This window comes from Pleurodeles waltl, chromosome 5 (assembly GCF_031143425.1).
Source record: "Pleurodeles waltl isolate 20211129_DDA chromosome 5, aPleWal1.hap1.20221129, whole genome shotgun sequence".
NCBI classification, from domain to species: Eukaryota; Metazoa; Chordata; class Amphibia; order Caudata; family Salamandridae; genus Pleurodeles; species Pleurodeles waltl.
In genome coordinates this window covers 633,068,552-633,092,928 of record NC_090444.1, presented here as the reverse complement: position 1 = coordinate 633,092,928, position 24,377 = coordinate 633,068,552, and the positions used below count along the sequence as shown (strand labels likewise).

The 24,377-nt window shown below is 43.4% G+C and overlaps 1 protein-coding gene across 6 annotated transcripts in view; it reads right to left on the bottom strand.

The window, feature by feature from the left end:
- Positions 1 to 24,377, bottom strand: part of MAP3K4 (mitogen-activated protein kinase kinase kinase 4) — a 379,054-nt gene that overhangs the window by 163,428 nt on the left and 191,249 nt on the right. For all 6 annotated transcript variants that reach the window (XM_069234493.1, XM_069234494.1, XM_069234496.1 and 3 more), the window contains 2 exons: positions 22,452 to 22,709; positions 14,610 to 14,756 (listed from right to left, as the gene is read on the bottom strand). In XM_069234493.1, coding sequence (XP_069090594.1) covers positions 14,610 to 14,756; positions 22,452 to 22,709 — 405 coding nt within the window. The remainder of the gene's footprint in view (positions 1 to 14,609; positions 14,757 to 22,451; positions 22,710 to 24,377) is intronic.

The window sequence follows — 24,377 nt, the reverse complement described above, 5'->3', positions numbered from 1 at the left end:
AGTTTCAAATGTGTGGAGGTAAGAGAATAAGTTAAAGACACCACTACACTTAAACTCCTACTGAGCCCAAGCATTAGCAAAAAGAGAGTATTGACTAGCCCCACCAGAAATTAAAATAGTGCACCCATGTCAAAATACAAACCTTTTCTTTGCTTTTGCTTGAAAATCATCTGCCATACGACGACAATGAAGCTTTTGTAGTATCATATATAAAAAAAAACTGTAAAACTGGCAATTTTCAAAGCACAACGCTTACCAGTTCAAATATATATTTGATCCACAGCACATGCCAGTAAAATAGGTAATTTTTGGTAACAGACCAATGTACAATTTGAAAATTACTAACACATCATGAAGATCATATAGTACGATGAGGAAAAGGGTCAGAAGAGATTATTAGTTAGGTACCTGCTATGAAAACAAGCTACATGCCGATGACTACAGATGAGCTTCAGCTACAAGTACTGACGGCTTCTGACCAGCAATGTTACTCACACATAAGTCTACAGGAAGATGACCAACAAGAGCCAGGTCCATTAACACCATCACAGACACTGGAGGATAAGGAGATTGTAAGCAAAGGAATGTGATCCTGAAACACAATAACAGGATGTACCAGAAAGAACAGAGCACACTGGTATAGAACGTCAAAAGGCTTTGCGTGGGCTGAACGCATAATATCCAAATAAAGGCTCCAACCTACACATCAGCTCAAAAAAGGAAAATGAACGACTTACTTCCTGTGAAACCTATGAATGCACAGCAGAAAACATTATTTACAGGTCCTACTAAGAAAGGAACAACATGTTTCAACACGAAACGAGATGACAGCAGGACGGCACCGGAAGAGCAGTTTGCCAAATGCAACAGGAACACAGCAAATACAAAAACACCGTAAATAGGAAAACACGAGACAACACAGTACTGGGAAATCAAACAAATGCAATGTAGAGGACCCGAAAGGAACAAAAATAATAGTTGCACAATGCGAGCCTCATTCTCACACATGCACAAACCTGCTACAGGTGAGGAGTGTGTCACTGAAACGAAGGTTAGGCTCAGCGTGCCCCAGTTCACTAAAGATGGCAGATGGCCTGAGTACCAATCACAATAAAGCAGACAGCAATCTAAAGAGAAAAAAGTTTTTCCCAGGGTCATCCTAAGGATTTTGGGGGCCCTGGGCTAAACGTACCTTGGGGGCCCCGGTTGGGAACAGCTTAGAATTTTCTGATCCAGTTTCACCTCTTTCATGCCCTCTTTGGCCAGGTCACTGAAAGTGCACAGGTGCACTAGTCCAAATACTAATATTCATGGATAGTGGCATGTGCTTTCAATATTGTAATACACCAGCAGCTCACTAATATTACTGCAAATAATCTGCCTGACACCCTGCCATTTCCCATATGCGAGGTCCTGTTTTTATCTAAAACATTTTTTATGGATGTCGCATTAAACAAACAATATTTGTCTGTAATAGACTCACAAATTAGCCACATTAAAAATAAACTGAAGGAAAACGCTATTGACAGCAATCTGTTTAAGAATTATTCAAGGTCATGCAGAACAGAGCTGGCTCTACCAGGGCCCCCCCTGAAAGGCTGAGTCCCTGGGCCAGGGCCCACTTTACCCCTGCCTTAAAACGCCTCCGTGTTTTTCCAGGCCCCATCACTTTAAAAATGGTCTCATGTTTTCACTGACCCAGTGTCATTCGAAGCATCAACATGCCGTACGAAAATCTTAGTTCATTATGGAATTGGGTAACGTAAAGATTATCACGACACCCAAGATTCTATCATCCCCTGCTCATGTCCATACATGCTACATTCAATAGTATTGTATTGGACGGATGTGGCCAGCCAATCACCCCACGAAAGACAAACCTACAATGCCATTGTGCAAAACCTTCTGAGGCATTAAATACCACACCATGTAAAGGGTACACAATCTCAGTGAGTTACGCGCTGACTGGAAGAAATGTGAGTGCAATTTGCTGGTTTCTGATTCAAATACCGACAGTTTTGCATCCTGCGGGGTTAATAAAAAAGAATACCTAATGCATTGATAGTAAGTGTATATAATTAAGGCTTATTTATAGCTCATGGATACATGTGCTAGATACACAGTAAACTGGGATAAATAATTATCACCACTTCAACAAATAAAAAGGTAATTATTTTTTCCTTAGAAAATGCAGATTTGGTGGACGCAGAGGTCTAGGATTTGATAATTCCAATGGTATTAGAACAAATAATATGGAATGGCAAATGGTTATGAGGCAATATATTTCTAATTTCCAAACAAGTAACTATTAATGAACCAAGTCTGCTGCCCAACTGTACTGAACATTCTTCTTCAGTGTTGGGTAGCTGAAATGAGATGTTTTGGTCGGTCGAAAAAATGTAAATGTTCTTTATGTTTTTTTGCAAACCTTGACAAGTGAATGCCAACATCTTCTACAGAAATGCCTTTTCCTGATGTTTATGACAGATTTCAAACGAGAGAAGCAGAAACTTAATTTGGTCAAATTTTAAGTACTTGAAAAGAAAATTGCTCCAGAAAAACGGGCCTTCATTTAGAAATCTGTTAAGAATGCGGAGGCAATTTATCCTAGAATTCCATTCATTGCTCCATGAAAGCACTTTTGGAAGCTGGATGAGAGACCAGTATTAACGCGGTCCCTGACATAGTGTCCCTGTCCTGGGGCTACTGTGAACTGCTATGTACTTCTCTATTCAGGACTGTGCAGATCCTACAAACGACGTACCGTAACACTTTAAATAATGGACAACAGACGCCTACTCCGATTTTAAAGTGCAGAGAGCGCTATCTGTTCACCGTGTGTCCCTGACAACGATAAATAGGTTGTTTCCTTTTTTTTATATTTATATACTAATTAAGAAATGGGCATTTTGACAAGAAATGTTTTACACACAAATAGAACTACAGTAAGTAGCTCATATATAGTCTGGGTGACTCACTTGTGTATGTCAGAAGTGTGAAAGGTGTTCACCGAGAGACAAATGAACAAGCTAGAGAATTTCAGGAATATATACATTTCTTCATATTTACATCAGTGGGTAGTATGAGGGCATAGGAATACAAGAGTTAGTTTGCTATAGTTAGTGGTGACCACATTTAAGGTGAGTCTTTAAGGCCATTTTGAAAGCAAAAAGACAGTAGATGAAATACAGTTCAAGTGGCTGTAGATTCCATAAATATGGTCACAGTAGCTTAAAGAACAAGTTACTAACCTTTGGTAACCAATTTTCTGGTAAACACTCTATCTAACTGCAGATTACTTACCTTAGAATATTCCCCAGGCATCAAGACTGGCTCTGGAAAGTCTTTAGTACCTCTGAGCATCGCCAAAGGTTTTGTGCTTCCTAACTAGTATCATTCTAGTGCGCTGAGATATGTTTCTTTGTGACACATTCCTCTCCCACAGACACTGATCCTCATCAGAATGTTTGTGCCCAGTGTGCTGAAGCTAATGAGGACCTTCCTGACAAAGGAGTCCAGTTCACAAAGTGCGAAGGAAGGAAGGGTTGGTAATGAATCTGCTGGAAGATAGAATCTTTAGCAGAAAAGGGATTTTAGAAAGCTAAGTAAGTTCTTCTAGAAGAGACTTCTAACCACAGATTCCTTACCTTACAATAGATACAACTGACACTGAAGCACTAACCACCCCGGTGGGGGCCCTGCGACCTGGATTCAATGAAAAATTCTAGGACAGAGGAGGGACAATGCCCATCTTAAGGGGCCTGAACATCCAGAAACCAGTGCTTTGTGAACAAGTAGCGCGATGCCTATGTAGCTGCCTGGCATGTGTTGAGGACAGGTACCCTAATTGCTAAAGCAGTAGTCACAGTGTTGCTATGGTAGAGTGAGTCCTCAAGCCTTGCTTTCCTGAGGCTGCTTTGTCGCTAATGCAGCGAGCGATTCAGCAAAAGATGGTCCTCTTCTGCACTGCCTTGCCCCTATTTGCTCCGGTGAATCTAATAAAAACCTGATCGCCCAGTCAGTGTTCCTGGGTGTAATCGATATAAAAACTCAGAGCTGTTTGGACTCAAACGAAGGAGCCTCTCCTTCTTAGAAGGGTGAGGAGGAGCAAAGAATGTTTGAAGGATGATCATCTGACTGACATGAAGAGGATGTGTTCTGAGAACCAGTTTATCTTGGTAGAAGGTAGTATACTGTGGGTTAACTGAGAGGGCCTGAAACTAGCTCACCCTCTGGACTGATGTAGAAGTCACCAAGATTGTCTTATGAGTAAAATGTCTGAGAGGACAAGTATGCATGGGTTCAAATGGAGAACGAATCTGATCGGTCAAAACCAAATTAAAGTCACATTGAGGTATTATGAACGCGAAAGGTGGAAATGTGTGCAGGAAATCTTTTAAGAAATGAGTCACAACGGATGACTTAAACAGAGAAGGCTAATCTGGCAACTGCAGAACAGTAGAGATACCTGAAAAATGTCACTTAATAGTGCCCAGCGCTAGGCGTTGTTGGGCCAACAAGACAAACAGCAACACCTCAGACAGTCTGGTATGAAGAGGATCAACATGCATATCAGAACACCAAGCTACAAACGCGTCCCAATGGCAGGCGTATACAGATTTGGAGGGACACCTGGCTGCCAGAATAACATCAACCACCTTGGGAGGAAGATAAAAAACAATCAACTGCTGCCACTCAATCTCCAAGAATGAAGATGGAGAATGTGCAGTATTAGATGCAAGAAACGGCCCTGGTGCTGCAACAAGAGATCATCCCGAAGAGGCAGCATGATCAGAAGACAGATGCGCATGCCCTGGAGTTCAGGATACCATACTCTCCTTACCCAATCTGGAGTCACTAAAATGACTTGGGCTCGATTGGTCCTTCTTGAGGACTCGGTGCAGTAGTGGTTTCGATGGAAAGGGGTACATCCTTGGGGGCCTGAAATAGTCTAAACTGTCACACTTACAAGAGTGTGATGGTTAGTAGTTGAGCTGGCACTGTTGTTGGCAGCACTGATGGAGGCAGTGGTTGTAGAATCCTGCACCATCGAACTTGGGAAGGGTGTGGAAGTGGGACCTACAGGCATGAAAACGCCACCGGGCAGCTTCCAGGGACTTGGCAGGGTCTGGAGAACTTGTGCGGTGCTTCAACATCTTCTTTGACTTACCCGAAGACGAATTTGACTTCAAGGTCGATCAGACACGGAACGGCCCTGGGAGCGGGCCCGAGATCATTCACAGGACTAAGACCATTACAGGAGCAGGAGCTAAACGAGGTCTTTGGCTGTCATGCCCTAGAAGCTTCATAAGCCCTCCCGAATTGCAACTGGGTGCATTGAAAGAAAGTAAGAACAAGACTTAGAATCTTGGGCCAACCCCAAGCACCACAGACATGGCAAATGGGGATCAGTGACATTACCCGCAATGGTTAAAACCTGTAGGTTTTGTAGGGTACATGTCCGTAGCACATTGGAAACAATTAGAGAAATGGCTCAACAAAGGCTGTGAAAAAAGTGGTCAATAAGTGACTGAGTGAGCTCTCCGTATCCACAATTGTTGGTGCAGAAAGAAAAGAACGGATATCAGTGTGCTGGGGTGGTGCCTCTATAAGCACCAGACACGTTACATCAGGCAAGGGCAACATAGTCCCAGATCCATTGGTATCACTTAACCGGCACGCAGAGGTTGCTCAATTTTTTCCAGATCCAGTTTGACAGGAGTATTCTAAGGCAGTGGTTCCCAAACGTTTGACTTCTAAGGACCCTCCACTTTATCATTACTAGGACCTGGGGACCCCAGTTTTTCATCTTCCTTATGCTGCTAAAAAAGTTTTGTTTGCGTAGAAATACATTCTTATTATTAAAGTCAACGCTAACCACTGCCTTGTGTGCTGAATCCTGAGTTTGTGCTTCTCCAGACCAAGCACTTTTAAAAAATGCCTACCAGTAAGGATGACAGGTGAATCCTACACCATGTAGTACCCTGTAAAGTGCTGAGGCACACTACACTGGTATGAGAAGTGCTATAAAACAAATGAATTACATGTGACAGAGAGGATAGGGAGAGGTGAGAGACCCTTTTATTTTTACTTCGTTTCCCCAACACATATATATATGTCAAAAAGTTTCCTCAGATCTTTTGTACCTAAAAAATAAAAACAGAAATCGCTTGGAAAATGTAGAATCTGAACTGAGGATTCAACTTTCCTAAATAAAACCAAACTCTGAAAAGTTAGTCGTCGGGATGCAGCGCAAACCTTCCCATTAACATTTTTCAACTGTTGCATATTTTTTCAATATAAAATAATTATATCTTTACTAATTTGAGTATTTCTTCAGTGTGTACTTACTTGTTTGTGTATTTTTTGCGAATTACTGTTTTAATGCTTGAAATTTAAATCATACAAATTGCTTGGGGGTCCACAGTTTCCAGTAATGATTCGGTGGGGATCCTCAGGAGTCAAAAGGTTGGGAACCACTGGTCTAGAGGAATTATCACTGGACCAGAGAAGCAGCTTGCTGCATTGTCAAGAGGACTTGCAATGGGAAATTAACACTGGGATCAGATAAGCAGCTGAAGCATTGTCTACAGGACTAAGAATGAGGAATTCCCACTGGGACCAAAGAAGCAGCTATCAGCACTGTCTACAGGACTTAGAATGAGGAAATACCACTGGGAACAAAGAAGCAGCTAGCAGCACTGGCTACAGGACTAAGAAAGAGGAATTACCAACAGGACCAGAGAAGCAGCTGCAGCACTGCCTAGAGGACTTAGAATAAGAAATTACCATTGGGACCAGAGAAGCAGTTGCAGCATTGTGTACAAGACTAAGAATGAGGAATTACCACTGGGAAAAGAGAAGCAGCTAGCAGCAGTGCCGAGAGGCCTAAGAGTGAGGAATTACCGCCGGGACCAGAGAAGCAGCTCGCAGCATTGTCTAGAGGACTTAGAATGAGGAATTACTGACTGGACCAGAGAAGCAGCAAGCAGCAGTGTCTATAGGATTAAGAATGAGGAATTACCAATGGGACCAGAAAGCAGCTGGAGCACTGTCAAGAGGACTAAGAATGAGGAATTATCATTTGGACCAGAGAAGTAGTTTTACCATTGTGTACAAGACTAAGAATGAGGAATTATCACTGGGACCAGAGAAGCAGCAAGCAGCACTGTCTACAGGACTTAGAAAAATGAATTACCACTGGGAGCACAGTAGCAGCTAGCAGCATTGCCTAGAGAATGTAGAATGTGGAATTACAACGCGACCAGAGAGGCAGCTTGTAGCACTGTCTGGAGGACTTAGAATGAGGAATTACCGACGGGAACAGAGAAGCAGCTAGCAGCACTTCCTACAGCACTAAGAATTAGGATTTACCACTGGGATCAGAGAATCAGCTGCAGCATTGTCTACAGGATTTAGAATGGGGAATGCCCACTGGGATCAGAGAAGCAGCTAGCAGCACTGCCTAGAGGACTTAGAATGAGTAATAAACGACAGGTCCAGAGAAGCAGTTTACAGCACTGTCAAAGACTTAGAATGAGGAATTACCAAAGGGACCAGAGAAGCGCTTGCATCACTTCCTACTGACCAGAAAAGCAGCTGCAGCACTGTCAACAGGACTAAGAATGAGGAATTGCCACTGGGACCAGAGAAGCAGCTAGCAGCATGGTCTACAGGACTTAGAATGGGGAATTACTCATGGGACCAGACAATCCCACAAGCTGCAAGTAGCACTGTCTAGAGGATTTAGAATGAGGAATAACAACTGGGACCAGAAAAGCAGCTAGTATCACTTCCTAGAGGACATAGAATGAGGAATTACCACTGGGACCTGAGAATAAGCTACAACATTGTCTAAAGGACTCTGAATGAAGAATTACCAATGGGATCAGAGAATCATCTGCAGCATTGTCTACGGGATTAAGAATGAGGAATTACCACTGGGATCAGAGAAGCAGCTAGCAGCACTGCCTAGAAGACTTAGAACAGGTAATTACCGACGGGTCCAGAGAAGCAGCTAGCAGCACTTCCTAGACAACTAAGAATGAGGAATTACCACTGGGACCAGAGAAGCAGCTGCAGCACTGTCTAGAGGTCAACAAATGAGGAATTACCACCAGGACCAAAGAATCAGCTGCAGCATTGTCAACAGGACTAAGAATGAGAAATTACCACTAGGACTAAAGAAGCAGCTACAGAACTGTCTAGAGGTCTATTATCACTGGGACCAGAGAAGCAGCTGCAGAATTGTCTACAGGAATAACAATGAGGAATTACCATTTGGAACAGAGAAGCAGCTAGCAGCAATGTCTAGAGGACTTAGAATGAGGAATTATCACAGGGGCCAGAGAAGAATTTAGCAGCACTGCCTATAGGATTAAGAATGATTATTTACTACTGGGATCAGAGAAACAGCTTGCAGCACTGTTTAGAAGGCTTAGAATGAGGAATTACCGACTGGACCAGAGAAGCAGCAAGCAGCAGTGCCTATAGGATTAAGAATGGGGATTTACCACTGGGACCAGAGAAGCAGCTGCAGCACTCTATAGAGGACTTAGAATGAGGAATTACCATTGGGACCAGACAAGTAGCTGCAACAGTGTCTACAAGTCTAAGAATGAGGAATTAGCACTGGGACCAGAGAAGCAGCTAGCAGCACTCACTAGAGGACTTAGAATGAGGAATTCCCACTGGGACCAGAGAAGCAGCTAGCAGCACTGCCTATAGGATTAAGAATGACTATTACTGCGACCAGAGAAGCAGCTGCAGCACTGTTTAGAGGACTTTAGAATGAGAAAGACTGAAAAACACGCACACAAAGCCAATTATTTCTAAAACAGCAGTGGAGGGAAAAAGTGGCTTGGAAAACATCAATTAAGAATACTGGAGCAGAGGCATAAGTACAAACGAAACCTGAAATCTTTGGTGCCTTTCTATACATGGCGTTTTCACCGGTCTGGTGTGCACACATTGCTACAGACAACCAAAAGAATACTAAGGCTGCAATGCCCACACCGGAGGAGGAGCCATCACAATCTGTAAGAGGAAGTGTGAACGTGCGTGAGCGTAGTGTGATGGCCAACAAAAATGTTCTTAGTGAAATCGCCTGGGAGGTAACTAAGCACACAAAGGAGGGACAGTTAGAAAAAATGCACCAATAAAATGGAAGCATTTAAGAAAAGCACAACAAAGAACAAATGACAATAGTCGGCGTAGTTAAAGTCCATAGACTGAATACAATTTGGCTTGCAGACAGCACATGTGCGCTGCCTAGGCTCGATCTAAAAAGGTGCTTTTCACTTAAGTTAAATATGTTATAGGAACATGTGTACAACACAAAATGCCAATGGTATAGCTCTATAGCACTGTTGGTAGTCCAAGCACAACTTTGCTAATGGTGCTGAGATTTCCATCATAGACCAGGATCTAATTCAGCTTGCGAAGGAGTGCTACAAAAAGGGTAAATAGGTAGGTTCCTAACGTTATGTAAACGTGTGAACATCAGCCCTGCCAAGTTTCCCCGGTCCATGTGTGATATGCTGTTCCAGTCTAGAATTTTTCTTTGCATTGTGGGACTTGTATTCTTGTTTATTTCATTATAAAACAGAACTACATGCCCCACAATTCAGAGGATAAAAGTTGAACTGGAGCAGCACATCACGCATGGACCTGAAAAACATGGCAGCTTTTTAACTTCAATGAATTGTAGATGAATGTTCTTGGCATTTGATTAGTGAGACCAGAGGGATGCACTGAGCTGCTTGTAATATCCGTATATAGCCAGCATCCACAGTGATGGCATATATATGTGTCTAAGGCAATTGGTTGTAGCAAATGCTGTTGAATGTTGAACTAGAATCATAATGGCATACCTGGCTTTGTTGGATGCAGACTAGCCTTCTTGAGCTGTGTTATCCAGATCGAGGGTGCTAGCATGAGCATGGCGATACCCATCCCTATGGTATATCTGTGCTGCATGTGTATGCAATGCTGTCTCTAAAGATTATTGTTGGATGCTGTGAATGTGGAGTATGACTGGAGATGCGTACTAATGTGAGAACAGTAATATCGACCTTTATTGCAAATCAAGGCTGGCAAATAAAGGACATACTTTATTCAACAGAGTTGCCAATTAAATATTTCTGTTCAAGGTTATTGATGTAGCTTGATATATAGGTAACTTGCTATGTTGTCTGAACACCCCCGCCACATTAAATAAAATACCCTAACGTGGTACCATAATCTTACTTACTCAAGTTCGTATTGGGTAACTTATAGCTCATCGCAGGACCAGACTCTTACGTCCAACTGTAACATCTGCATAGTGAACGGAGAAGCCCAAGTATAGCCAACAACTGCTGTTGTGTCCAAGATTTTTGTAAAGAACTCTGAACATCTGAGCTGGAGTCATCAGCACTAACCAAAAGTCATAGATATAAATATTTGTTTCAAGCTCTTCTTAATTCCATCGTTAATCAGCTTTGATTATCACTCGTGAGGAGCTTTAATATAGTTTTACAGGTTTTTTACTTGAAATTATTTTATTGGTTTTGCACTTCCTCTTATGTCAACCATTGTCTTTAGTTTCCTTCAGCTGAATATGATGGTATCAAAGAAGCAGGCAGTGCCTATGCACTCCCAGAAGTCAAGGGTTTCTTGATTACATTTTACTATAATGTTTTTACAGTGAGATCAATTATTAGCTTCATTGTCTTTAATAAAACGTAGTCTACTGCATTACAGCTAAGTAACAAATCCCATGCATGCGCACACTCTGCTGCAGAAGATCTACAGTAAAACAAAAAAAAACTAGGGTCTGTCTCTAGATTTTTGTTTTCGTCTAGGGCCCACAAAGTCCAGAGGTGCAGGGAAGGAACAGAAGTAGGAGGAACATGCTTGGGTGCACGCACACTCTTCTTATTCAATTCAACCCCTTACATACCCAAGTGCTTTGTGACTATTATACTCGGAGGAGGACAGATCTGCACGAGGGCATAATGATGTCAGCAAATGCAGAGAGGGCGCCCAAAGTACAGTCAACTCTGCAGTTTACCTGTCACAACGCACAAAATAAAACTGAACAACAAAATATCTTGGTGATGAGGGTGGGTCATTGTGGTCTCGGCAATTACACTTAGTCGCTGACAGAACAGGATGACACATACTGCTGCACATGCCTAACCCAAGCACGCGACTCTCAGACTTGCAGGCCACACCTTGACTGTTAATGCTAACCCGACACAAGCAGAAAAAGATCTTTTCTGGGATCAGCTGGGACTATATAATTATGTGGGTCACGCGAGGACATGATGCTGCTGCCTTCCTGGCACAGGTCCACCGTACACGCCATACCGGGATGAAAGGGACACTCTGCTTTCAAGAGAAATGAAAGAACAGCCTGTTTTGTTAAGTAGGCAGAACCACCATTTCCACCACATGGCTAAAATAGTGCACGTAGATGTGGAACTAGGCGGGCATGGGACAAGCTTTACACAGGCACCCCGGAGATCAAAGTTAAGTAATGTACTTCAAACCAGAGATTGAAATATTACGAGCAAGCTGATGATTTAAGGCTCTGTCGTAAAAAATAATGCTTTCCGAGGTGTTTCATAAGCAGGGCGAGTAACCACCATTTTGCCACAAAAGATGGAATTATTGCAACACATTTTTTAATTTCTTCCATTTGGAACCAGAGGAGGTGGGGTGCTGGAGTTGTCAAGCATTTATCTTTCGGGGAAAGTAAAATTAAGTAAACTTTGTGGCGCGCGGTGAACAGATTAACTGCCGCCACTTTCATGTTAATGCTCATCTCAACAGTGAACGGTGCCCCGACACTGCCTATGGAGCAAAGAACAGGCGGCAGCAGATCAGAAACTAATCATCTGAAGTCACAAGCCTCAAAGGTGTTATACTAAAAGTATCAGGGCCAGCACTTTCACCACGTCGCTGAAAAGCCATGTTAGCGAACTCAAGGATACCCAGTTAGCTCTTTGCACGTATTTTCAAAATTCTGGCAAGCGCATTGATGCCTCTTAGCATTAATAAGAAACTATGCAATGAGAAGTACTTCAGCTTGTTTGACTTTATATCGATCAATTATGTACTATGACCCTTCACCGCCAGCCCAATGGAAGACCAAGGCCAAAGGTGAAGAGGGGGATGTAACTTCATACAATTAAATTTGATTTGATTAAAATGTAGAAGTACAGATTCATTTAAGCATCCTTAATGCTGACATGACTCCAGTCAGACCTTGCCTAGCAGCAAAAACGCAGGATGTTCATTAGAGAAAACTGAACTCTGTAGATAGCTCTAGGCCTTGACTGTCTGCCCTCCAGCAGTCTTTTGGGGTCTGGCCTCAGACAGCACATGCACCATCTGTTGCAAGATATTTTGTTACCTTACAGTAGGCTCAGAACCCACGGACTACTTATCATTGCTTCATTGTCAATTGTATTAACTTGCTTCTAATTTGTCATCTTCTGTGAGCTGTCCTTCCTCTTCTTGAGGTTGTCCCACTTCTGGAGCATTGGCCCATTACTATGCCCTGCCACTGTTTGCTTTCTCAGATAATATTTTCTTCTTTTTAAGCTTTTATGGTAATATGTGTGTTTTCCAGCTGACATCAGCGAGTACTTGTCTGCCCGTGCACTTCCCTCCCCGTGTTACTCTCCCTTTCAATTTCTCCCCACCCCCTATTTTCAGAAAAATATGCAAGACATCTATTAAAATACTGCAGGTTTCCCGAGGCAGGGACTATTGGCTTTGCCAATGCAAGTTTAGTTTTCTTACAATAACTCTTATTTTTGTGTTACACTATCTTATCAGTAAGCCATCTCTTTATTTCCATCTTCCCTTGCTGGTGTTCAACCCCTGTAGGTGATGAATACCAACAACATAGTGGTGAAGAAACGAAACAGAGTTGTCGTCTGTGTAATGCAGAGCTTGAAGTGGTAAAAGGTATGCATATGTTGGACATAGTTATTCTGGTTAAACTGGGAGATGGAGCTCGGTTGAACAGGAAAATATTATCATGCCTGCCACTTTTACTTGAATGAACATGGCAGAACCAGTGACTTAATCGTCCCCAGAGAGGTAATGGTTTACGATATAATATTCCACTGATGCTATTAAATGAAAAGTCAGTGATAAATGGAACATTCTATAATACGAACAGATTATCATATTTGCTACCTTTATGAAAGTGGACCCCACAGCCCCTTTTAACGATTGAGATTAGGTTTTTCTTTTTACATTTATATTTATACAAAATGAGGGCTAAAGGAATCAGGCTCGGTTGGCTGATGTTTCCTCATTATTATCTTAAAATTGTGACACCAACTACCTTTTCAAACTTTTTAATGGTAACATTTCTAAATAGCACTAATTTCAGCGCACAGCTTTAAGGGGTGAATTTTGAACAGTCTCTTTTGAAAAAAGGTTAATTAGGCACATCTAAAAGTAAAGTGTTTCCTTCAAATAAGATTTTAAAAACCTTGCTTCACTTTTGGGGCTGTTGTGGAAAGGGCCCATACATTGTTAACAAGGAACATCACAAACGAATTTTTATGAGATTTTTTAGTTCGATTCTCCTTCAGGCCCTAGCTATATGTCTTATAGCATCATTTCAGAGTTGAGGTGATGGGGTCCATTATCGACACGTGGGTCAAGCTATGTTCATTAACGAAATATTTTTGTCTGAACAATTAGAATAAAAATCAGGTCTGATCCTCCAAACAAAGGTCAGGTGATATCCATACATAAATGGAAATGGCTTACATCCGAGTAAAGTAGCTGATAACAAGGACAACAAACAGATTAATACTAGTGTAACGTCTATCTAAATGTTAGCATTGTCAAATGTTTTTCGTCATGCATGATCATGCAATGTCTTCAACAGGAAGCCAACGAAATACTTAACTTGAAAGTAGTCGGGTCTATTTAGATCTGGATTGCGACTGCAGATTTGTGCACAACGCATTGTTATGTAGGGCCATATTTACGAACACATTTTCCCATAGACACAGAATGGATTAAATCCTTTGATACATCTGGCCCGTAGTCTTTACAAAATAGAAGGAGTGGCCTGTGGCTCTACTCAAAGGAGTATTACTCTTTCCCATCATTCCATCGTCCAGGTTGTACTTCCATTGGAATGCACGAGGCACTATTTAGTACACTCATTCATCACACCGTTTGTCATAGTCATACCTTTACTCCCACCTGTATTATATTCAGAAAAGAACACCTTTACGCCACTTTTTCTACCAATGGCAAAGCCCACAGGTCAGCTTTTTAATGTGACAAATAGCATTTGTACATGCAACGCATGTGAACAGTGTTTCTGAGAATGCCTGTATTCACATGCCTTGACACGTTATAAAACAGCCATCTTAGCTCTGTCACTGCTTGTTTTCACTGTCCTCACTGCAAATTAACATGTTACGTCATGGGCATGCTACCAACCAGTCACCGTCGATACCCTGACTGCCAACATCCTCTACCCACATCATACGCTACCCGTTCATGTTCACCCAGGCTGTACTTCTGTAGAGTGGAAATTCCAAGTTAACGTATCCCTTGGTGAAATAGTCCCACACAGTGCTTACCATTAACATTTTGTGGAGGTCCTCCTCAAACGAGTCTATACTGCAGTCTGTCTTCTGGACGTCATCAGACACTTCTCGCACCATGAACTGGTAGTACTGCTTCATCAGCAGGCCCCCCTTCAGCACTTCCTTGCACTCTCGCACTAACTGCAGGGAAAACATTCAGTCAAAATCAAGAATCAGATTTCATGCAGTAAAGACTCAAAGATTCATATTCAGAAACATCTTTTTTTGGTTTTCTTTTCAAATGTTACAGCTTTGCTGCATAGTTCCAACATTCTTAAACACCAACACTATCAATTCTCAATGGCCCGAGAACCTGAAAGTAATCTAATGAGAGCATGTAATAATCTATTAAGCAAAAACACAAGAAAACTTAGAGCTACTTAGACCACAGGGAAAAAAAACTCTTCTGGAAGTATGTCATTATCTCGGTTTCAGTATTCAGGAATCCAAAAATCACGGGGTGATTAAAGTGGACACAAAACACACTGGACAAAAAATGCTACAATGCGGATAAGCATCAAGGAGTAAAAAAAAAAAATTTGTAAATGAAAGGGGGAATAATGTCACAACAAAAGGGAGACTGTGAAAAAAGAAAAGGCGTTGGGCAAGAGAAGAGAGGCTATATATGAGCACCTCCCGATGATAAATACAAATAACAAAAACTGGATTTAATGGCTGACTGTGGGTTGATATTTAGGGTTATAGTTAAAAATACAAAAAAACGGTAAATAGTAGGGTAAGGGGTAGAGAGAGAAGGAGAGGAGTGTAGGAGGGATCTACACACAACATTAGAAGAAAGAATGATAATTTCATGGTTAACCTAAGCGTTCCAGATTTTATAATTCTCGGGTTACTGTCAAAGTAAAAAAAAAAAAAACGAAGCCCAAGATTAATCTTGCCGAGCCTGATCACCATGATAATCACCACAAGATAAATCTCACAGTGGAACAATTTAGAGAGGGACCGTGCAGTTTTTTCCGCTGGACTGCATGCACCGGACCGTGAACAGAAAGCATGAGGTACACGGACGACTTTGCTCATTGAGAACACGGTCGTTATGCTTCCACGCGTCTTTCAGGGCAGTTGAGATAACACAACTATACTTGTTAGCTACTGCATAGTTATTTACAGCCCTAGACTGGAGAGGTTGAACAAAAACTCTTCAATCTATCAACAAAAACTCTTCAATCTATCACAGGTTACTGCTACACCTTCCTTGTATAAATACCAGAGGTTTCAAATAAAAAATGGACTCCGGGAAAATGTTCCTGGCTCTATTACTGATAACTCTTACACATAGCTGGCACAAGAGTGTTTTGCTCTGTACTCACTGGCTTGAAAGTGCATGCAAAAGTTTCCCAGCCTGCAGAACAGACTTGTGCCACATCATCGTGTTGTGCCTACCAGTGTCCTTATTAAAGAAGTGCCCTGGGAGCACAATGGGCATTTTGCGCCCGCTTTGTGCACCCCTTGGGCACTTTGGTATAACAGAAGGGGCTGCAGATGCTTGTGCGCCACCTTCTGTAAAACCAATAGCACTGGCGCATGTAATGTGCCAGCGCTATCATCAGAAGTTGTTCCTCATTTGCATGGGGGCGTGGCCCCATGCAAATGAGTAATCCCTTTTCCTCTGCGCCCGCGCCATATTACAGGTGCGGGAGCAGAGGCAAAGAAGCTGTCAGGAGGTCACGGACAGTCCGCCACCTAAAAAGTGGCACACTGTCACTGCGCCCACTGATGGCAGCCCTCTGGAGGGAGAAAAGGGGCCCCACTGACCCCCAGACATCCCCTTGCAGGTGGGTGAAGTCGCTCACTGCAAGAGGGTCTCTAACACCACCCCCCAAAAGTGCAGGCCAGCTGCAACCTGCAGAGTGAAACAGAGTGTCTTCACAGTAGATGCTCTGTTTTTCACAGGAATGCGCTGAGTTTGCAGCTATACTGGGGGAAAGGCATTCATGCTAATACATCGCATTTTCACCGCTTGCAATGAATAAAAATGAGCTGTATGTATAATATGGCCCTAGAACAATAATGCTGTGGAAGGGGCATAGCTCTCAAACATCTCAATCCCTAACTCCCCAAACATTACTTTTTAGAGACAGAGGTCCTTAAAATGCTGCTCTTTCCATCTCAGCATGAACCAGAGGCAAAGTGCAGCATTTTAAGCCACAGCATACCTGGCGGATGCCTCCAGCCTGTGACTCACCAGGGCTTTAAGTACCTTTTGCCTTTTTATGCGTATTTTTGTACTTCAAACGTTGTTTGTAGAGTGCTGCTTGCTTATAACTAACTGTGTAGTTTTTATTGTGAGTTTTATTGTAAAGTTTATTTTGATTGGTAATTTTTTCACCCGCTTTCTGTTATGGGAGCTGCGCTCCCTCTCACACGATCAGGGGCCGCTGCCCTCAGAACAGCAGCAACCTCCAGCATTGTCCGAGCGACTGGCAGCCTCGCTAAGGCTGCCGGAGTGCCTCGGAGCGCTTTCCTTCCCTGACGTGACGGCCTCTGGGGAGCGCGCCGCTCTTGAAGCTCCCCGCTCTTGACAGGGACTATAATTCACTTGGGCAACCGCCCGAGGGCATGGGAGGCACGAATCTCCAGGAAACGAGATGTGCGCCCCTCACATTCTTCTAATTCCTGAGCTGACGCATCGCTGCAGATTTATTCCGCTTTCAACAGTGTTCGGACGCCAGCCCACAGAGTTGATCTCCCTTCCCCTCTAAGTACTTTACATGCTCCATATAAGCAGTTTCTCCCTGGAGCTCATGTTTTTTCCCTGCCCATTATTATTTAGAGAGCAGCTGTTTGTTTTTCCCCCCTTTCTTGCCAATAAGCCTTGGCAAAGCCACGAGTTCTTTGCCAGTGCGACTTGTCTGGTGTATAACAAGTAAGCATTGGCTGATTGTTGGGTAAATCTGATTGTTGAACCAGGCCTGTCCAAGGGGTTCTTTCGTCCTCCTTGGCCGTACTATGCTATACGTAAAATGCCCAACCAGATTAATCCAAGTTGGGAATCAGTGTAAGAGACCCATTCCCTCCTACCTATTGATGAAGAGTTGGCCAATGTAAATGTTGCATCCTTAGAGTGGGTGGGTGCTAAAGCCTTACAACTCCAGAGTCAGAAAATGCTAGAGCTGGCAGTCCAAAGTTCTTTTACACCCTAGGCTGGGAAAGGCCCAAGGCCACTGCCGCCTGTCAATGCGCAGGGGCCCTCGAACTTGGCTATACCGGACGCTAGTTCTAAAGCACCAACTTTCTTTTTTGACGATTTCAAGCGGTTACGTTTGGCCTTTCTGAAAAGACATCTGGAGCCCAAGAACGCAAGCGGCTACCCAGCCTGCGTTTACCCCCCCAAAGAAAATTCCTGTTCCCCTGGTGGGACAGATGACAATGCCGGGGAGGACCCAGATAACCCTAATGGGGACTCGATGGATAAGCCAGGCCCTAGTAGACCATGGGGCCAGAAGGGGGCACCAACAATATCAGGCTGGACGATGCTGAGGATGACAGCAACAAGGACACTGATGTGCAAAGGATGCTCAACCCCCAAGACATTTACCATCCTGGCTCTGCAGACTGGGTTCCCGTGGAAAAGGTGGCACAGTATGTTGCAGCCGGATACGCAAGCCCATGGACCAAGATGTGTGGGGATGCCGAAGGGTGGAATGCCCAATACCTTTTCTGGCCAATAAAGTCGCCTCCACACAGGAGATTGATTCAAAGATGGGGACCTTTATCGCCAAGTTCATTAAAGGCATTAAAAAAGTTCTTGTTTGATCCTGGAGGGCTTGCCAAGAGAAGGTCCTGGGTGTCCTGAGACCTTTTACAAAGATCCTGGATATGGCGGAAGATGCCATTGAGTTGGGTAACCTCAGTGAGTTCACAGTACTTGCCGGATGGGCCCAGTGTGCCTTGTGTTTTCTGGGCAATGCGAACTGCGCTCTCTCCACGGAGAGGAGACGCTCTTTACTGATCAAAATTGAACCCCGGTTGGGCGAACTGGACTCTACAGAGGCGGGTCCTGTCACAAAAGGGGGTCTTTTGGAGAGCCCTTTATTAAGGCACTTACCCGCTTCATCAATACCCTTTGCTCTCTGGATAAGGCACAGCAATCGATTAAAAAAGTTTTCAACCAATAACTTTTTTCCGGGGTCCAAAGAAGTAGGGACACTCTTACGGCCACTCCCTCACAACCCCCCAAAGGCCACAAACAAAGCGATCCATGCAGTGGCAGGTTCAGAAGCGCTTCAGAAGTTTCTACCCCTCACGAGGACACGGAAGAGTATATGGCGGCAGAGGACAATAAAGTGGAGCAAGCAACGCACCTGGAGGTGTCTCTGGTAAGCTATACCCCTTTTTTCCCTTGCGTGGCAGAGGAGAGACTTCAGTGGTTCACCCAAAAGTGGACATCCATCACAGGGGAAGCTTGGGTCCTCCAAACTATTCAAGGATTTGACACAGAAATTTACAGGACCCCAGTCCAACAGGCTTATCCACGACCTATTGTGTTTTTAAAGGAAGACTCGCAGATGGTGGATCACGAGGTGGCCGAGCTTCTCAGGAAAGGTGCAAAAGCCCACTCGACGTTCCACCTGAGAGGGTTTGTGAGCAACATTTTTCTTGTTGCAAAGAAAAACAAGGGCTTCAGACTTATTATCAACCTAAAATGTTTCAAGAGGGGGTGTTGTATCGCCATTTCAGTATGGAGGGTATTCACATTCCCAGGGACATCTTTCTACCCAATGACTGGTTATTGAGACCCGAACTAAAGGATGCCTACCTGACCATGCCCATATTCCCGCCTCACAGACAGTTCCTTCAATTCAAATGGGGCGTTTACGAATTCACATGCCTTCCTTTTGGTCTGTCCTTGGCACCTGGGTGTTTCACCAAGGTGATGAGACCGGTTATGGAATGGCTGCAGGCAAGGGGAGTCAGACTCATCGTCTATTTAGAAAACGTTCTCCTGATGCACCAGAACAGGGAGACCCGCCTCCAACAACTGGATTTGACCAAAACCCTCCTACAATACCTAGGTTTCCTCCTGAATTGTCCAAAGTCAGAGTTCACCCTGGCCCAAAAAATGCTTTTTCTGGGGTTCAAAATAAACGTGATGCAACAGTTCCTTCATCTTCAGCAGAAGAAAATGGTGCTGATTCGCAGAGAGCTGCGGAGAATGCTGGAGAGAAAGAACATTTCTTCATGTCCCCTTGACAGGATAGTGAGCCTTGTCGTCCATTCAGTTGATTTTTCCCGGACCCCTACACTATTGGGCACTCCAACCCCTGAAGGCCCTACATCTCAGATGAGGCTTAGCGTATGCCCAGGAGAGATGAGACCTAGCGTATGCCCAGGAGACCTCCCTCTGCCCGGACACTCGCACAGAGCTTCATTGGTGGCTCAAACGTATGCATGTTTGGAACGGCAGAGCCATTTTCGGGTCCCCTCTGGACCTATTCATAGAGTCCGATGCCAGACAGCAGGGATGGGGCACTTGCTGTGGAGATATTACTACAGGAGGTCAGTGGTCATAACAAGAACAATCTCTTCATATCAACTGTTTAGAGCTCCTGGCAGGCTCCTTTGTCATTCAGAGCCTAGCAACAAACCAAGTGTTGTGTTCCATCCTTCTGAAGATGGACAACGTCTCCGCAGTAAGATTATATCAATCATCTGGGGGGCACGCAATCCAAGGGTCTGGCAGATTTGGACAAGGATTTCTGGGCCTACTGTCTCCAACAGTCCCTATCAGTGACGGCAGTAAGTATCTTCCCAGGAGTCTGAATCAGGTGGCACATTGGCAATGTCTACATCTAAAGGACTATGGCAACTGGCAGTTGGATCCAGTCCTCTTTCAACAGATCATGCCAAGTGGAACTGTTTGTATCCCGCCTCAACCCGATTTTCAGTTGGCGGCCGGACGCTCTGGCAGTGGCGACCAATGCTTTTCTTCAGGATTGGTCCCAGTTTCGGGGTTATGTTTTTCCCCCCTTTTCAATGACAACCAGACTGTCAACCCTGGTGAGGTGGCAGAAAGCGGAGGTGATCCTAGTGGCACTGCTATGGATATCTCAAGCCTGGTTTCCAGTCCTTCTGGAACTTTCTACGGCTTCTCCAATCCGACTTCCTGAGACCCCTCAAATTCTGAGGGATTCACACAGCAACTCACATCTGCTGGTTCAGGAAAGCTATCTCACTCCGATGATGTAGAGCTCACTCACTCTACTAGCAGTGGCATGGCTTCGTAAGCGTTTTCTCTGGGTGGTAAGTTAGAAGGCATTCTCAGAGCAGCTGACTGGTCATCCGAATCTACCTTTAAAACTTTCTATTTCAAGCCTGTACACAGCATGGCTGCTCTTGTCTTTAATCAGCTTTAAACTATCATCATCCAAGCCTCCGGTCCTGACATACAAGGTGAAATTTCCTAGCTATTGTGAAGGAACGTTTCAATTCTATTAAGGACACAGAGGCGAGGATTAAACCTCCCGAACATTCTCCCTACAGGTTCACCGTCCCAACAGTTTGGCAGTTTAACATGAGGATAAGTGTACACTGTGTGATGTTCTATGGTGTAAAGGTACGCTGTGTATGACACTGTGTTTTCTTTTCTTGATGGTACAGTTCAGTTCCCTCTTCCTCTGCTCCTTTTTGATTCTGTTCGATTGCTAGTGATTCATGATTCCAGCTTATGGGTTTCAGAATTGGTTTACATTTGGTTATTTGTTTTTCCTCTTAGGATCGGATCACAAACAGAACTTTTGAAAGACATCGGGATCAGGCAGCACGCTCGAAGAAAGAGGAAGTGCGGTCCTGAATGGCTATATTCACTGCAGCAAATACTTTGGGGGTCTGTAGCTTTGATACGTTAATGTTTTGTTTATTAAGGCTGCTGAGTGGAAATTAAAGGAAGAGTTAAGCATAATCCACACCTGTGTCCTTAATAGACGTGAAACTTTCCTTCACAATAGCTAGGAAATGTAACATTCTGCTTGCTACTAGAGGAAAGAGGATACCAGGTAGAAGGGAGAGCAGTCACATAGCCCCAGTGGTGGGTGCCACAAATACAAACCGAGAGTCAGGCACCTGGCACTAGGGGTGCGAATTCAGGAGAGGTGCAATCACAAGGGAGCCATACTGTAATCAAAGAGTGCGCAGAGCTGCTCGATAACACAACACAGTTCTACATTTTTTTATGTAACAGGGTCCAAGAGCCAACTCAGTCCATCTAATAGTCCTGATCTATGGCTGGAGAAGCTGCTACGGGAGAGAATTAACACTCAAAGCACCACTGTGAGGAGTGACAACCAAATTGCTTGCAATTGTTACCTGCTCACATGGGAGCTAACCTGATTTTAAAGTCTGGCATAGTTATGGCTCTTGCTGAATGCAGGATTTTTTAGAATTCACATTTTTAAATGCATGTTCTTCTGACATATCGCAGTTGGTTTCCTGTTCTGCACAATTCAGCAATAATTAACGTGATGGGGATGCCCAAAAGCAAAACAAAAAACAAAATCCAAGCAACTCTTAAATTACACGTTATATTGTTTTGATTCTTATGGTCTCAAGAAGCAAATAAGAATAATCCTTAAAATAAGCATTAGTGCAATTTATTCAAACAAAGCTAAGTAAGTGGCACAGGTTTTTAGCTTTAATTTTATGGACCCCTCCATTTACACTGGATGAATCAACTCACAGTCTTAGTGCTGTAGGGCTGAATAGTGCAGATACATCAACCTCTGTTAGAGCTTTTGGCAAAAGTGATCAACACTGTCTGCAAGGCAACCCTTACAAGAGGTAGCGTGACAAATAGTCTGGCAAAGATTGAAGACCAACCTGCTTGATGCTCAAGAGTGAGGGTTCCCCCGCAGGCCTCTGTTCCAGTCTTAGTTTGAGGCATTCATGAATGACGTTGAGCAGGACGCGGCACAGCACCAGGAAGGCAGGCTCGAAGGAGGGCAAGTCAATGGCTTTTAGCTCTTCCCATGACACAGTGCTGCACTTCTGGTCCACCGACCACACAGAGTTTGAGGATTGCTTCAAGAGATCAGGCAAGTAATCCGAACACAAAATAGGGTCAGGAAACTCTAAAAACTAGGTGAGAAAGAAAACATTTGATGAGGTCTATTTTTTTTTTTTTTTAATCCAGCAGATCTGATTTATTTTATTATTGGTTTTGTTTATACAACGTAACAATAATGAACTATAAAGATGCCAGACAAAAAAATTAAACTTAATAAATAACACATTCTTTAAACACATTGTATAAACTTCTACATACACAGATAACCAGCAATAAATAGGGATGGTTGAGGAGGAGAAGGAGGATAAGTATGTTAGTGAACTCATATATAGGTCTAGCAATGCAGATTCATTATTAATAGATCAATGAATTAAACCTGACACAATGACATAGCCTGACCATGTATATCTTTTAAATGAGAGAATGATGTGTTCTTTCTAAAATGCGTTTCTGAAGTAAAGCCAATTCTTTTATATTTAGCAAACCTTCCACTTAATGCAAACTAGGATTTTTACGCACAGCGGAGTGGAGCTTAACCCTTATGCAGCGAGGACTCTTTATTGAGAACTGAAGGTTGACTCCTCATTAGATTTTTGAGGAAAGAATCCCAGTAAAATATATGATCATGCTTTGCTTCTGAATATTTTGCATTGTTGAATAAATAACAGTTGTTGGTATACAGAAGGTTAAAAAAAAAGTTACTTTTCAGCATACCTTACCAAAAAAAGTATCTTATTCTCCCTATTTAATTTGGTGAGATCTGTAGCCTTGAGGAACTGTATTTTCCCACTTTTGTGCTAAAAAAAGTTAATCAGCCCATACAGACGATGATTTATTAAAATAACAGGTATAGCAGAAACGACATCCTTTGTTTGACCCATATGCCCATGAAGTCATAGGGCTCACTAATTCTTTGCCCTTCAGTCTCATATCTGCTACTGGGAGGATAGGAGAAAAAAATGGTGTGGAAAGTACACTCTCTGTTCCTGCATTGTCTTCAAGACTCCAGGGCTAGGAAGGCAGTAGGAGGGGTACCGGGGGTGAGCCAGGGTAGTAGCTTTTAGTTCCGGATGTCCCAAATTAACATCCACGGCTGTTTCAGGTCAACTTTGTTAACACTACAGAGCTCAGGTCATCCCGTGAGAGTGGGAAAAGAAAGCCAATGAAAGTAAAGGAACATATCCTGATATACAAGTGTAAATGGTTGGTGTAATTAGTTCAAGAAAAAGTACCCAATGTCATGCATTAAATTGTGCCTGTAATGAGGATTTTCATCCTTTTTAAAATGTTTCTGAATCACAAAAATCCTTTCAGACGGGCAGATGTCTTACAAAATCAGCATCAATAAAAACAAAGCAGGACGCCAATTGATTTAAATTGCAGGTGCAGAAGCACGCCTTCTGGTGTCTAAGAAGCAATGTATTGTTCCCGCCAACGCGAAGTACCCGAGAAAAGACGCAGCCCCCGTACTCCCACACAACTCCTTGGCTTTCATTGGAGGGCCTGCTTTTCAGACTACAGCAACCAGTACAGGACAAGGCGCCAGGAGGCCAGTGACGTGGGGGGCACAGGTGGAAACACTCGTCCTTAACAACCTAGACCACCTTACACTGTATTAATCCTTTAACAGGTGACGAAAATGATTCATGGACAAACGCAGAGGAGATGAGGGGTTCGGCAATGAATACTTTGCCTTAACTGTGCGCAGTGAATGCAAATAGCAAGAAAGTACTGTGCAG